General features: G+C 37.7%; 2 protein-coding genes across 1 annotated transcript; both read left to right on the forward strand.

Moving 5' to 3' along the window:
* Positions 1-16,687, forward strand: part of Erich1 (glutamate-rich 1) — a gene marked incomplete at its 5' end in the record, with an annotated part of 52,793,804 nt that overhangs the window by 30,592,856 nt on the left and 22,184,261 nt on the right.
* LOC148000581 (glyceraldehyde-3-phosphate dehydrogenase-like) lies at positions 12,366-13,284 on the forward strand. The gene is made up of 3 exons (XM_087589483.1): positions 12,366-12,767; positions 12,889-13,047; positions 13,162-13,284. The coding sequence occupies exons 1-3, from the start codon at positions 12,366-12,368 to the stop codon at positions 13,282-13,284; spliced, it is 684 nt and encodes a 227-aa protein (XP_087445609.1).

Here is a 16,687-nt window from a genome sequence, read left to right on the forward strand (position 1 = left end):
AAGAACTCAAAAACTTAGACTCCAGAGAGCCAAATAATCCTATTTAAAAATGGGGTACAGAGGGGTTGGGGATTTAGCTCAGTGGTAGAGTGCTTGCCTAGTAAGCACAAGGCCCTAGGTTTGGTTCTCAGCTCTGAAAAAAAAAGAAAGAAAGAAAAATGGGGTACAGAGCTAAACAAAAATTCTCCACTGAGGAATATCGAATGGCTGAGAAGTACAGCAAGAAATGTTCAACATCCTTAGTCATCAGGGAAATGCAAATCAAAATAACCCTGAGATACTACCTCACACCAGTCAGAATGGCTAAGATCAAAAAAATCAGGTGACAACAGATGCTGGCGAGGATGTGGAAAAGGAGGAACACTCCTTCATTGTTGGTGGGATTGGAGACTGGTACAACCACTCTGGAAATCAGCCTGGTGGTTCCTCAGAAAATTGGATATTGTATAACCTGTGGACCTAGCTATACCACTCCTGGGCATATACAGAAAGGATGCTCCAACATACAACAAAGACACTTGTTCCAATATGTTCATAGCATCCTTATGTATAATAGCCAGAAGTTGAAAAGAACCCAGATGTCCCTCAACAGAGGAATGGATACAGAAAATGTGTTACATCTACACAATGGAGTATTACTCAGCTATCAAAAAACAATGACTTCATGAAATTCTATATAGGCAAATGGATGTAACTAGAAAATATCATTCTGGGTGAGGTAATCCAATCACAGAAAAAAAACATGGTATGCACTCACTGGTAAGTGGACATTAGCTCAAAAGCTGGAGTTATAATCTACAGACTGCATGAAGCTGAAAAGGAAGGATGGCCAAAGTGCAGACGCTTCAGTCCTTCTTAAAAGGGGAAACAAACTTATTCATAGGAGGAGATATGTAGACAAAATTTGGAGCAGAGAATGAAGGAATGGACATTATATATTCATAATATATATAATATAATATATATATTATACACACACACACACACTCACACAGAGCCACCAAACTTAGACAATATGGATGAAGTCAAGAAGTGTATTCTGACAGGAGCCTGATATAGCTGTCTCCTCAGAGGCTCAGCCAGAGCATGACGAATACAGAGGCAAATGCTAGCAGCAAACCATTGAACTGAGAATGGGGTTCCCATTGGAGGAATTAGAGAAAGGATTGAAGGAGGTGAAGGGGCTTATAACCCCATAAAACAACAATATCAACCAACCAGACCTCTCAGGGACTAAACCACTATCCAAAGAGTACACATGGACAGACCCATGAGTTCAGCTGCATATGTAGCAGAGGATGGCTTTGTTGGGCACCAATGGGAGGAGAAGCCCTTGGTACTGCCAAGGTTGGATCCCTCAGTGTGGGGAAATATCAGTGCGGGGAGGCTGGAAAGGGGGGTTGTTGGGGAAGGGAAACACCCTTATATAAGAAGGGGGAGAGGGATGTGATATGGGACTTATTTATGGGAAACCGGGAAAGGGAATAAAATTTGAAATGTAAATAAAAAAAAGAAATTACAAAAGCCATAAACCAATTATCAATAAACGTACCAGTAAAATGGTAATATTTATTAACATTTTAATATCTAAAATTTTAGAATGTTAAGGTTAAATGTAAATTTTTAAAGTGTATATCCTAAGTTTTTATGTATTCTTTTTTTGAGCTAAGATTTCCCTATGTAGCTCAGGATGATGCTTAACTACACGTATCTACCTGCTTCTAACTCCTGAGTGCTTGGATTAAAGAAAGGTCCGTGGTGCTCAGGATGAATCTATGTTTTATTATTTGCCTAGTAACTTCATAAATATTTCTGAAAGTACATAATCCTATTTACATATTCCACCATTACATCTTCATATTATAGTTTATAATCTTTAATTGAACTCCAGATTTTCCCAATAAAAGAGTAAACTTATAAAAAATTTACATTTAATTTTGTTTGTGTTTGTGGGAGGGGAATGGGGGGGTCATATTTCCTGTAGCATGTTCTTATGAAGGTGTCCAAGCAAAGTTTTGGTCTACTAGTCCCAAGCTAGAGTTATCTGGGAAGAAGAACTTCAACTGAGAAATGCCTCCTATAGGCAACATTGTAGGGCACTTTCTTAATTAATGACTAATGTGGAGGGCGCAGAATGCTATACACCATGTGAGACCTGGGTAAACATCTTGAGTTGTATAAGAAAGCAGTCTAATCAAGTCATGAGGAGCAAGCCACTCAGTAACATCCTACTCTGGCCCCTGCTTCAGTTTCTTTCTCCAAGTTCCTGCCTTAAGTTCCTGTTCTGATTTCTCTCAGTGATGGAAGATGACCTGAGAATTATAAGCTGAAACAGAACCTTTCTACTTCATGTCAATTTCAGTAATTTTGTTAAACCACAGCAATAGAATCCCTGACTAAGAGAGATGTTCAGAAGGTCTCACGAGTCTGTTCTTTTCTCTGACCTGTGGTGAAAATACCTCTATCTTTTGAGCCATATCTCAGGCCCTAGAAATGTACGTTCAATAGAAACTACTATACCCAGCAAAACTATCTGCTTTAATTGAAGGAAAGGGGAGGGGGGAATCATTATGTATGTGTACTAAATTCATGCCCAACAATCCATCTCTACAGATAATACTAGAAGCAATGCTTTGTTGTCAAGAGAAAAATAAGCATATTTAAGAGATTATAGAAAGAAAGCAAATTAAGGTATCATTACTGAAATACAAGTAGAGAACACAAATAGAAAATAACAGCAGTCAACTCACACCTTTCAATAATAACTTTAACACTTAATGGCCTAAATTTCTCACCCCCATCCAAGTTAAAGACACAGGTTAGTCAAAAGGTCTTTTTAAAAATTGATCTCTCTTTTGTCTATAAAAAATTTGTCTTATATTTAAATATAGAAAATACCTTAAAATAAAAGGAAGGGGAAAGTATTCCCCACAATTAGGGTCAGGAACTTGGAAACATTGCTAACCTGCCTAACAGCTAATAAAATAGATTCAAACTAAGACAAATCTGAACAGATAAGAAAGGGTGTTTTATTCCAATTAAGGGAACAATAAACCAATAAAACATTCCAATCCTAAAAATATGCAGCAAGCTCTCCTACATCCAATTTTGCAGATTAATTTCAAATCAGGCATGGTGGCTTGTCTAGACAAAACAAAATGAACAGGAAAACATCAAAATTAACTGAAATCATAAAGCAAATGGCCCGAAAAGATATCTACAGAATGTTCTATACAAGCTCCAAAGAATATATTCTACTAAGCAGCCCATATACATCCCACTGGGACTGCCCAAAATAATCTTAACAAAGATGAAGAAATTAAAATATCTGTGTGTACCACATCTGGCCACAATTTTATAAAGTTTACAATCAATAGCAAATGGACCATCAGGAATTATACAAAGTCAAGGAGAATAAACAAGACATTACTGCAAGGTGAATGGGTCAAAGAAGCAATCCAAAAATAATGCACATAAATGACTTTATGATGAAGCAATAATTTTGAAAGGGAAATCTATGAAGAAGAGCTTAGTAGTTGAGGCATTAAAACTAAGACTAAATGGAACCTTGTGAAACTGCAAAGCTTCTGTACAGCAAAGGACACCATCTTTTAAGTAAAGAAACAGATCACAGAATGGGAAAATTGCCAGCTATTCACTTAATAGAACGATACTATCTAGATTATACAAAAAATTTAACACACACACACACACACACACACACACACACACACACCCTAAGTACCCAGAAAACAAACAACAGATAAAAATGGGTTATGGATCTAAACAGATGTCTATCAAATGACAGAACACAAATGGCTGAGAAAGATTTTTTTAAAATATTAATCATCTTCAGACATCAGGGAAATGCAAATTTGAACTACTTTGAGATTTCATCTTCACCAAATAAAAATAACACATATCAAAGAAACAAATGACAAGAGATTCTGACCTGGATGTCAGAAAGGGGGATGTTCATTGTTGGTAGTTGTGCACACTGGCACAACCACTATGGAAATTGATGTGGAAGTTCCTCAAAGTTGAAATCCCACAAGATCCGACTATACCATGCTTCTACATATACCAAAAGGACCCTACATCTTTCTGTAAAGATACTTGCACATCAGTGTTTATTGCTGTTCTATTCATCATAGCCATAAATTGGAAACATCAGAGATGTCTGTCAACCAACGAATGGGTAATAAAAATGTAACATTTTATTTAAACAATAGAATATTACTCAGCTGTTAAAAATGATATTATTATGTTTTCAGGTAAGTGGATGGAGGTGAAAGCACCCATCCTGAGTGAAGTAATGCAGAAACAGAAAGATATTCTTCTCTCATTTCTGGATGTTAGCTTTAAGCCTTCAGACCTGTTCTCCATTTGGAATACCCACAGACATCTGGAATATACCAAGGCGATGTTATGGCGGGAAGGGCTTTCAAGGGAAGTAAAGTAAAACAGGGATAAAGGGGAAATTTTCTAAGGATAATAAACAGTTTCAGCAAAGTGGCAGGATAGAAAACCAACTTGTAGTATCAATAGTCTTTTACACACCTGTAATAGCAAACAGTGACTGTCTGAGTAAAGCCAACCGAGTTTGTATGTGTCTTGATCAGTGCTGAGCTTCTTATATTTCATTAGACATGGAAACCTCCGTTTCCTAAGATCTTGAGTTCTGTTCCCTCCCTCATCTTGTCAATGATCTTTATCTCATTTTCACTACAAAGTCCTTCACCTTAGCTTTGTTTTTTAAATATCTTCTAGCGTGGCCCATTTCTAACTAGGAAAAAAAAAGATTTGTGCTACATCTGAGTCACATTTCTCTGTTCTGGCTGAAGTATTATGTAACTTACCAATACGCAGTCTTCACTTCTTCATTTTCATACGTCCTTATTGCTTGGTTGACCTAATGCCCCATTGCATGTTTTTTGCTTAACCATCCTTGTTTTTAGTCCCCACTACCTCTCCCTTAGTCTTCTCTCCCCTCTTTATATCCTTCTGTCCTTTTCCTTCCTACCCTCCTTTTCTTTTTTCCAGCAAATAATTAACTCAAAATGTGCACACATGTTTTATTCTTGACTCTCTGGGACCTTTAAAGCCATCAATGCACATGAAGCATTGATGGAACCAGAATATAGGAGGTTATAGTTAGGTTTTATATATAGTTATATATAGGTTATAATCATCTTTTCATAATTTAATTTTTTCCTCTCTGTCTCATCTTTGTTGTTATAGACACCTAGATTCTAGAAGATCTTTAATTAATGTTTTAAAATATTTGTAAAACTAAGCAAGAATACAAACTTCTGTGTTTCCTTAGCTATAAAACATAGCCAGGATCTGAAAAAACATAATCACAGATGAATGTTGTCTGATTTTCCCTCCTACAGATTATCAGTTGCCTTACGTTCAGCAAATATCCAACTGAAAAATTCTTTACTACGGGAATTTTGAAAAGCCATGAACAATAGAAGAATCAAAGTTTCTTCTAGTCCCAAAAAAAAATGACTCTAGAGACTTTTTTCCCAAAAATCATATTTTAAAATAGTAAAGTACAGTAAATATAATTTTTCCAGGGGATTTACTGACTATGAAACCAGGTTTCTTTCTAATCTGAATTATAGGAACTGTGCTCTAGTGTAAGGCACAGGGACTTTTTCATTGTCTCTTTTGAGTGGGTGCATACATGTGTGTGTGTGTGTGTGTGTGTGTGTGTGTGTGTGTGCATATGCATGTGTGTATTTGCAGATCTGTGTGTGCATGCATATGTACTTGTGTTTATGCATGCACACCCAAATGTGCCTGTAGGTCAGAGAAACACCTCAGGTGTTATTCTTCAGGTGATGGACACCTTGTTTATTGACACAGGGTTTCTCATTTCACTGATTAGCCCAGGCCGCTCAGAGCACATCTGTTGCTGCTTCTCTAGGGCTTGGGTTACAAATGCATACCATCATGATCACATTGTGTGTGTGTGTGTGTGTGTGTGTGTGTGTGTGTGTGTGTGTGTGTGTGTCTGTGTGTGTGATTTCTGGGTATGGGACTCTGGTCCTTAAGCTTGCAAGGCAAGCACTTCTTTTGGCAGAATTATTTTCTAGCCCCTTAATCCTTTTAAATATAGTCTCTGATTATTCTTGTAAAGCCTCTCAAGTAGAAGATATATTAAGTGTTAATGTATCAGGCAGCTGTGGACACGATTCAAAATATTACAATACAGTGTTTATAACATGGACTTTAGCCTCCTCATCATGTTTTTTCTCTGTGCTTCTTTATTAATGAAAGCATAAATTCACCAGAACTTTCCAGTGATCTTGTGGTCTCTTGGTACTTCACTCACGTGTATACACATACATACACATACTTAATTTGTTTTAATCTTATCAAAAAGAAAAAATGTGACTAAAGGAAAGGAGTGAGAATTCCAGGGTGCTAGAACATAATTTTTATGGATACTAAAATTGCCAGATGTATTCATGTGGGTTCTCAGAGAGACAGAATCACAGAACTAAGACTTGAAATCTTAACTCAAATCCCCACTATGCCTTAATCCAAATTTCCCAAGAAACACATTATCATAGTGTGGTTGTTTGAATATGCTTGGCCCAGGGTATGGCACTATTAGGAAATGTGGCCTTGTTGGAGGAAGTGTGTCAGTGTTGGAGTGAGGTTTGAAACCTTTCTCCTAGCTGTCTGGAAGCCAATCTTCTCCTGTCTGCCTTTGCATCCAGATGTAGAACTTTCTGCTGCCATGCTCCTGCCTTGATGATAATGGACTAAACTTCTGAACCTGTAAGCCAGCCCCAATTCATGTCCTTTATAAGAGTTGCCTTGGTCATGGTGTCTGTTCAAAGTAATGAAACCCTCATACACACAATCTGTTTGTCAGGAACTGACATCATCTAAGAGCAGGTGCATTACCATCTCTTCCTTTTATAACACATTTATAACAGTGTGTTTCATCAGAATTTCACTACCCATGATAAGTCACCCTTATCAGCAAATCCCTTCTTTTGATTACCCATTTTTGTAAATTATAACATGAATTCATCATTGGAAGATAGAAAAGCAACCTAGCTGTGGGCATCGTTGTCTGTGCATGATCTGAACAACAAGTTCAGGGTGATCAGTCATCTGTTCACTTGGAAATAAACCCTATGACTGATCATTCATCATGAGGACCATGTTATTTATACAGTGACTTATAGCCTGTAGACCTAAGAGCGAACTTTGAATTTAATTCAGTAATTCACAACTAATATATTTTGATAATAGCTTGAACTATTGGTTTGGTCTTTTTTAAAAAAATAAATTAGTTATATTACATAACTAAAATCAGTGAATAGTTGGATTATAAAATTATAATTAAACATATCATTGTATATGTAACAATAATAGAAAAAGGAAATCATGAATATGAAAAATAATATCTAGGGTCAACATAAGTCATGGGAAGTGGATGAGGCACGTAACTACTTAAAGAAGAATCATTGTTTGTTTTTGGTTACTGAGCATGTTGAGGAACCCAGGGCATTTGAGGCCCACTTTCTTTCACCGAATTCTCTGGGTTTCTGGACAGAAGTTAATAGTTGTCTAAGTTACCAATGTGCTTAGCACTACTCTCCTACTCTCCCTCCACTCTGCCTGTACATCAGCTGGAGAGAACCCAGCAGGAAAGGTTAGAGAATCGCCTCCTATGAGAACCAGCTGTATCTACCATAGAGGGAAAGCAGAGCAATAAAAATTCCAGCCATGACTAAGAAAGAAGCCAGTAATTCTAAGTCTCCACCATACTTTCAATCATGCCTGGTGAGAGAAGATTTTTAATAGATAAATCTGGAAGACTCGTTCTAGTTTACAATACAAATCTGGCTAATGAAATAACCTGAGTAGAATTTCTACTACTGTTCTATAAGTTAGCCTTTGAAACTTTACAATGGACCAGTGTTTAGTCATATCACTATTGGTATTTACTAACTTGTATGTTTGATTTTTCCGGAAATAAAATAGATTGTGCTAGACTAGAATTAGATGGTAGCCTTGGTAAATAGTAATTTAAATTATTATGACAAGTGTCAAAAATCATCATACTTATCATATTTGTTATTGAAAGTAATTGTATTCTTCACAGTAAATTCCCATATACAACATGACTGGAACGAAGAACTGTGGCTTGTGGATCAAAAATCAATTATTTGTCTGTCACAAAAGTAGAGGTTTGGCACTAAAGGGTGGGGTTGACCTTTTCCTCTTCTTATAGGGACATTTATTGACACCATTGTAGGAATTGTTTCTTTGCCAATACCATGGCAATGGATATTGGAATAGCAAAATGTGAGTTTCCAAGGAACACAACACTCAATCTGCACCATGATCATAGAAAAGAAGCATATTAGAGATAAAAGAAAGGATTCAGTAGATGGCAAGAGAAAAGGAAACTTAAATAAGGAAAAGATACACAGTCAAAACAAAACAGAGATGTTCTTTTAAAGCTTCCCATTATTCCTAAGTGTACGTCACTTCTGATGCTTGGAAGAATCAATCTTTTTAAAGGCCACATTGGATTGCTTAGATTAGCGTTAGAATCTGGATCTCCTGAGTTACAGTATACCCTCTTTTAAAAGTTTTGAGACTTTCACACTCTAGTTCTCTATTCTCAGAATTTCTTCCCCTTTCTCCCTTCTAACTCCGTTTGTGCTTTCCCAGTTATTTACACAGTGCTGTGTTTTTTCCAGCTGGTATACAGGCAGAGTAGTCAGAGAGTAGGAGAGTTTGGAAAACTTGGGCAATTATTAGCTTCTGTTCAGAAATCCAGAGATATTAGTGAAAGAAAGTGGGCCCCAAATGGCCTGAATTCCTCAACAAGTTCAGGTACCAAAACCAAACAACTACTAAATTCAGACGCCAGCTTCTATTTTAAGTAGTTATGTGTATCAGCCACTCCCTATGACTGCTGTTTACTTCATATCTTACCTTTAATATTCTTCAACATAGCTCATTCCATCTAACTTCATAGTGTCACCTCAAACCACTAGGCACTCACCCAGTCTCAGCTTCAGAGCGCATTGCTATTCCTCTTGAGATGCCTTTACTCCTCATCCCCTACTCTGTCCATTCACTTACTGACCTGTAAAAGAATTTGCTGAGCACATATCACATGGCAGCTTTCTGCCCATCACCTAGGAACCTATCACACTAGCGATTCATGTAGGGAGTTGTGAGACACAGAGAATTATGCCAATTTTCTTTGGGATCAATGTTGGTGAAGGGCATAAAGGATTGGCCCCAACTCAAGAAGCAATTTAACTCCTTTAAATCCTTTCTGTACTGACTACCTCTCCTATTGATAATATTAATTAATGTGTCATTTAGCTTGTGTTTCTTGGCATTAGTACTACACTGCTCCATTGTTTAAAGATCTTGCATGCGGTTGTGGCATTTTTGTACAATTCTAGAAAAAAATTAAGGTCATTGTACAAAGTTCTATAAACATTGTTTTCAACTGTCAAGATCAAAATGTCTAAATATAAAGGATGCCCCCAAGGTGAAGATGAAGTGGTGAGAGCTCTGTTTACATAGACATGGGGAAACAACCCATACCAGGGACAGTGTAGACATTGCAGTGAGTGGAGAAGACTCACATCAAGGACATTATAGACAATGCAGTGAATCCAAGGCTGGGCTTGCTAACCCCTCTGATAACTTTAGACACAAATTACAAAGACCTTTAAAGATATAACAGCATTATATAAATGAGATTTTTATCCTTTCATATTCAAAATATATAAAAGTAAAAACAATTGGGGTTTTGGTTGCTTAGTGATGATGTGTTGTTCTCTTTATCAAATCTTACATTGCACTGTGAGAATTACAAAACTAATGGTAGTTCTTACCATTTATGAAATATCTAACATGTTCCAGAAACAATGCTAAGTGTTTGGCAAGTGTATTCTTTAACCTCAACAAAAATGCTACAAGGCAGGCACTGTGGAAAGTGTAACCATTAAAATGCTTTGGTTACTTATCCAGTGTCACACAGTGAATGAAACAGGTAAAACTTCTACCCTGATCTGACTATGAACTGGGAATCATTTTGCAATATTGTACGTCCCACCTTTAGATATTAACTTAAGAAAATGAGTCATCAAATATTTATTTAGTTCTTGTTTCTAGAATAACAGTAAAACAGTACAGTAATAAGTTTAAAGCTATCTATTGTGAACATTTCAGGTAAAACTTACTTTGATATCAGAAATAGAGTACAACATTTACTTTTGATCTGTTAACCAATTAGAACCTTTATTTTTCAAGTGTGTTTGCAAGTGAATTCACCATGCTGTCTAAATATTACGTAATGGCTATAGGACTGTCTTGATCGTTTTTACTGAAAGGACCAATAAATATGTCACAAGCTCAGGAGCTGCTGATTAGAAAACTTGCCCTTTGTTTTACAAGTCCAGCTACTATTTACACAACATGATATTATCCTCACTGCCATACTGTAGACTGGTAACCTGTGTGAATTCTTTGTTCAAGAGTAACCCCACCATACAGCCTGCTGTTTGCCCAGCTGCTTTACTGTCTGCTGCCACTGTTGTTATCGTTTCTCTCAGGCTGGGTTGTTTCAAGTGGTCTATCCACTTTTTATATAGATAATGAAATTTAGATTCAAGTTCTTTCACCACACACAGATGCCATATGGACTCTATTATCTAAATTTTATGAGCAGCTGAATCAATGTTTTATCTCATCAGTAATAAAATGGAGTATCTTAGACATAAGATATCTATGAAGTAAAGCCTTAAATACATCTAGTGTCTTGATTTCCAAAGTATGGGCACTATGACTCTAGTACGATAAAGAATTATTACTACTAGCTCTCTCACTCATATTCAAGATAGTTTAAATAAGTCTTATGTCATAAAATATATGAACTGCTATTTCATGTGCGTATGACTAAGAAAATGCAAATGTATTCGGATCATTATTGAATTTGGTTAGCTAATTATCATTTAAAATATTGATTTATTAATAATTGCATGAAATTTCATACAGGCTTGGAGGCATTGTTATCAAATCCATTTTTATTCCCTGCTCACTTATCTCTCCCACCACTATCCCCTCTCAACTTCTTGCATTCTTTTTTAAAACCAAGTCCACTTCGTTTTGCTAGTGTGGGTAGGTTGTGCACATTCAAGTACAGCCACTCTAGTCCTATGCATGTTTAATGGTCGGCACTATCATGTTTGGAAAGCACCCTTTTACTGCACTCATCCACTACTTTTGTCTCCCTCAATTTTCTGTTCTGTTTTCTACAGTGATCCTCAATGATAATGACACAAATATCCCACCTAGATCTGATCACTCCACAGTCTCTCTTTCTCTTCATGTTGACTAGTTGTATGTTTCTGTGTTAATCACTGTCCTTTGCATAAGTCAGCTTCTCTGAGGAGAGCTGTGGAAGAGACTAGTCTCTGACTATAATACTGAATCATCAGAAGTCAGTTTAATATTATGTCCATTTAACACAACAAAAGTACAAAATTTTCCTTTTAGGTCTGCATCTGTAACAGTCTTGGGTTCTTGACCCAGATAATGCTAGGTGTGAATTTTGTCCTGTGAAGCTGTCCTTAAATTCAATCAGAAAGTGGTTGGTTACTCTCACAATTTACTAAGATTTTTAACCAATGGGCTTTTTAATTTTTAAATATAAAATTTTATGTGTTTGTTAATTGTACTGTATGCATTTCTATGTACCATATGCATCCCTGTTGTCTGTGGAAGTAAGAAAAATACACGACATCCCCTGGAATTGGAGTTACAGACAGTTGTGAGCTAGCATGTGGGTGCTGAGAATTGAACAGAAGTCTTCTATAAGAGTAGCCAGGGCTCTTAAACTCTATCTCTCAGTACCCCATGGTGTTTTTTCCCCATGTGGAAATGTTTAATGATAGAGGAAGAGTAAAAGAAGAGAGGAAAGGAGGTCAGCCATGGACATGTTGGGGAAAGGGGGGGTGATGGGAGAGAAGGGACAGGGACAAAGAGGCCACAAGAAGAGGAAGAGCAAGAGAGAGCAAGATCATTTTTTTAAAATACATTTATTAAGAATTATTATTTCTTGAAAACAGACTTAAGAGTAATTCTAAATATGAAAGTAATAGGAAGAGACCAGTATCCTTTATGGGTAAGATACAAAGGAGAATCAGTGGTACCAGAGAACATGGGAGTGACTTTCTCAGGCAAGCGAGTATGAGGTGCCTAAGGAGAGAGGATAAGAAGTGAAAGTGAACACTGGAGAATTGTCTTGAGAACACAGGTTGATAACAAATGTGGGTTAAAGGCATTTTCTTGGTAATAAAATGATGGGCACAGCTCTCTGCTCCTTCCTGTTCCAGAGACAGCCGCATCTTCACGTGCAGTGCCAGACTTGTCATGTAGACAAGATGGTGAAGGTTGGTGTGAACAGATTTGGCCACCTTGGCTGCCTGGTTACCAGGGCTACCTTCTTCTCTGCATCTGGCAAAGTGGAGATTGTTGCCATTAACGACCCCTTCATTGACCTCAACTACATGGTCTACATGTTCCAGTGTGACTCTACCCATGGCAAGTTCAACGGCACAGTCAAGGCTGAGAATGGGAAGCTTGTCATCAACGGGAAGCCCATCAACATCTTCCAGGAGCGAGATCCCGCTAACATCAAATGGGGTGATGCTGGTGTTGAGTATGTCATGGAGTCTACTGGCATCTTCACCACCATGGAGAAGGTAGGGCATACCTGAAGGGTGGGGCCAAAAGGGCCATCACCCCCCCCACTTCGGCCCATAACCCCATGTTTGTGATGGGTGTGACTCATGAGAAATATGACAACTCGCTCAAGATTGTCAGCAATGCATCCTGCACCACCAACTACTTACCCCCACTAGCCCCCAGGTCAAGGTCATCCATGACAACTTAGGCATTGTGGAAGGGCTCATGACCATAGCTCATGTCATCACTGCCACGCAGAAGACTGTGGATAGCACCCCTGGAAAGCTGTGGCGTCATGTCCATTGGGCAGCAAAGAATATCATCCACTGGTGCTGCTAAGGCTGTGGGCAAAGTCATCCCAGAGCTTAATGGGAAGTTAATTGGCATGGCCTTCCATGTTCCTACCCCCAGTGTATTCGCTGTGGATCTGACATGCCACCTGGAGAAACTGCCAAGTATGATGACATCAAGAAAGTGATGAAGCAGGCATCTGAGAACCCATTAAAAGGCATCCTGGGCTACACTGAGGACTAGGTTGTCTCCTGCAACTTCAACAGCAACTCCTCCCACTCTTCCATTTTTGATGCTGGGGCTGGCATTGCTCTCAATGACAACTTTGTAAAGCTCATTTCCTGGTATGAAAACGAATATGGCTACAGCAACTGGGTGATGGACCTCATGGCCTACATGGCCTCCAAGGAATTAGAAACCCTGGACCACCTACTCCAGTCCAGCAAAGATACTGAGAGCAAGAGAGAGGCCCTCAGTTGCTGAGGAGTCCCCATCCCAACTCAGCTCCCAACACTGAGCATCTCCTTCACAATTTCATCCCAGACCCCCATAATAACAGGATGTGCCTAGTGAGCCCTCCTATTCTCTTGAATACCATCCATAAACTTTGCTGCACACCCCCACCCAATAAAAAAGGTTGGGCAGAATTGTAAACTCTTTATACTCCATGTTCATTTTCACTAGTCAGCATCTACTAGGGAAGTATAATCAACTATTTGCAAATGATATGATAGTATATTTAAGTGATCTCAAAAGTTCCACTAGAGAACTTGTAAACCTGATAAACACCTTCAGCAAAGTGGCTGGGTATAAAATTAACTCAAATAAATCAGTAGCCTTCCTCTACCGAAAAGGGACACAAGCTGAAAAAGAAATTAGGGAAACGACACCCTTCATAATAGTCCCAAGTAGTATAAAATACCTCAGTGTGACTTTAACCAAGCAAGTGAAAGGTCTGTATGATAAGAACTTCAAGCCTCTGAAGAAAGAAATTGAAAATCTCAGAAGATGGAAAGATCTCCCATGCTCATGGATTGGCAGGATTAATATAATAAAAGTGGCCATTTTACCAAAAGCAATCTATAGATTCAATGCAATCCCCATCAAAATACCAATACAATTCTTCATAGAGTTAGACAGAACAATTTGCAAATTCATATGGAATAACAGAAAACCAAGGATAGCTAAGATCAAGAATCTACAAATGGGATCTCATAAAACTACAAAGCATCTGTAAGGCAAAGGACACTGTTGTTAGGACAAAATGGCAACCAACAGATTTGGAAAAGATCTTTACCAATTCTCAACAACCAAAGAACTTCCAGGGGAATCACTATCGCTGAACTCAAACAGCATCACAGAGCAATAGTGATCAAAACTGCATGGTATTGGTACAGAGACAGACAGATAGACCAATGGAACAGAATTGAAGACCCAGAAATGAACCCACACACCTATGGGGCTTCATAGAAGGAATTGTGTATTGTTTCTTCTGTTTCTATTTTATGAAATAGTTTGGACAGTATTGTTATGAGGTCTTCTATGATGGTCTGAGAGAATTCTGCTCTAAACAAATCTGGTCCTGGGCTTTTATTTTTTGATAGGTAAATTTTTAATGACTGCTTCTATTTCTTTAGGAGTTATGGGACTGTTTAGATGGTTTATCTGATCTTCATTTAACTTTGGTACCTGGTATCTGTCTAGAAAATTGTCCATTTTATGCAGATTATGCAGTTTTGTTGAATATAGGCTTTTATAGTAGGATCTGGTGATTTTTTTGAATTTCCTCAGATTCTGTTGTTATGTCTCCCATTTCATTTCTGATTTTGTTAATTTGGGTACTCTCTCTGTGCCCTCTGGTTAGTCTGGCTAAAAGTTTCTCTATCTTGTTGATTTTCTCAAAGAACCAGCTCCTGGTTTTGTTGATTCTTTGTGGAGTTTTGTTTGTTTGTTTGTTTGTTTGTTTGTTTGTTTCTACTTAGTTGAATTCAGCCCTAAGTTTGATTATTTCCTGCTATCTACTCCTCTTGGATGTATTTGCTTCTTTTTGTTCTAGAGCTTTTAGGTGTCCTGTCAAGCTGCTAATGTATGCTCCCTCCAGTTCCTTTTTGGAGGCACTAAGACCTATGAGTTTTCCTCTCCGCACTGCTTTCCTGTGTCCCATAAGTTTGAGTATGCTGTGCCTTCATTGTCATTAAATTCTAAAGTCTTTAATTTCCTTTCTTTCTTTCTTTCTTTCTTTCTTTCTTTCTTTCTTTCTTTCTTCCTTTCCTTTCTTCCTTCCTTCCTTCCTTTCCTTCCTTCCTTCCTTTCCTTCCTTCCTTCCTTCCTTCCTTCCTTCCTTCCTTCCTTTCTTTCTTTCTTTCTTTCTTTCTTTCTTTCTTTCTTTCTTTCTTTCTTTCTTTCTTTCTTTCTTCCTTGTCCAAGTTATCATTGAGTAGAACTTTGTTGAGCTTCCATGTGTACGTGCTCTCTCTTGTTTTTGTTGTTATTGACGAGCAGCCTTTGTCTGTGGTGATCTAATAGGATGCATAGGATTATTTGAATTTTCTTGTATCTGCTGAGGCCTGTTTTGTGACTGAGTATATGATCAGTTTTGGAGAAGGTACCATGAGGTGCTGAGAAGAAGGTATATTCTTTTGTTTTAGGGTGAAATGTTCTATAAATATCTGTTAAATCTATTTGGTTCATAACTTCTGTTAGTTTGTCTGTGTCTCTATTTAATTTCTGTTTCCCTGATCTGTCCATTGATGAGAGTGGGGTGTTGAAATCTCCTACTATTATTGTGAGAGGTGCAATGTGTGCTTTGAGTTTTAGTAGGTTACTTTTATGAAAGTAGGTGCCCTTGCATTTGGAGCATAGATATTTGGGATTGAGAGTTCATCTTGGTGGATTTTTTCCTTTCATGAATATGAAGTATCTTTCCTTATCTTTTTGATAACTTTGCTTGAAAGTCTATTTTATTCAATATTAGAATGGGTACTCCAGCTTGTTTCTTGGGAACATTTGCTTTGAAAATTTTTTTCCAGGTTTTTATTCTGAGGTAGTGTCTGTCTTTGCTTCCTATATGCAGCAAAATGCTGGGTCCTCTTTACATATCCAATCTGTTATTCTATGTCTTTTTTATTGGGGAATTGAGTCCATTGATGTTAAGAGATATTAGGGACCAATGATTGTTGTTTCCTGTTACTTTTGTTGTTAGAGGTGGAATTGGGGGCTCTCTTCTTTTTGGTTAGTTGGAATTAGATTATTTTCTTGCTTTTGCTAGGGTGTAGTTTCCCTCCTTGTATTGGAGTTTTTCATCTATTGGGCTGGGTTTGTAGAAAGATATTGTATAAATTTGGATTTTTCATGGAATTTCTTGGTTTCTCCATCTATGTGACTTGAGAGCTCTGCTGTATTTAGTAGCCTGAGATAGCATTTGTGTTCTCTTAGGGTCTGTATGACATCTGTCCAGGATCTTCTGGCTTTCATAGTTTCTGATGAGAAGTCTGGTACAATTCTGATAGGTCTGCCTTTATATGTTACTTGACCTTTTCCCCTTACTGCTTTTAATATTCTTTGTTTTTTGCATTTGGTATTTTGACTATTATGTGACAGGAGAGATTTCTTTTCTTGTCCAATCTATTTGGAGTTCTGTAGGCTT

This window comes from Rattus norvegicus, chromosome 16 (genome assembly GCF_021556685.1).
Source record: "Rattus norvegicus strain SHRSP/BbbUtx chromosome 16, alternate assembly SHRSP_T2T, whole genome shotgun sequence".
Lineage (NCBI taxonomy): Eukaryota > Metazoa > Chordata > Mammalia > Rodentia > Muridae > Rattus > Rattus norvegicus.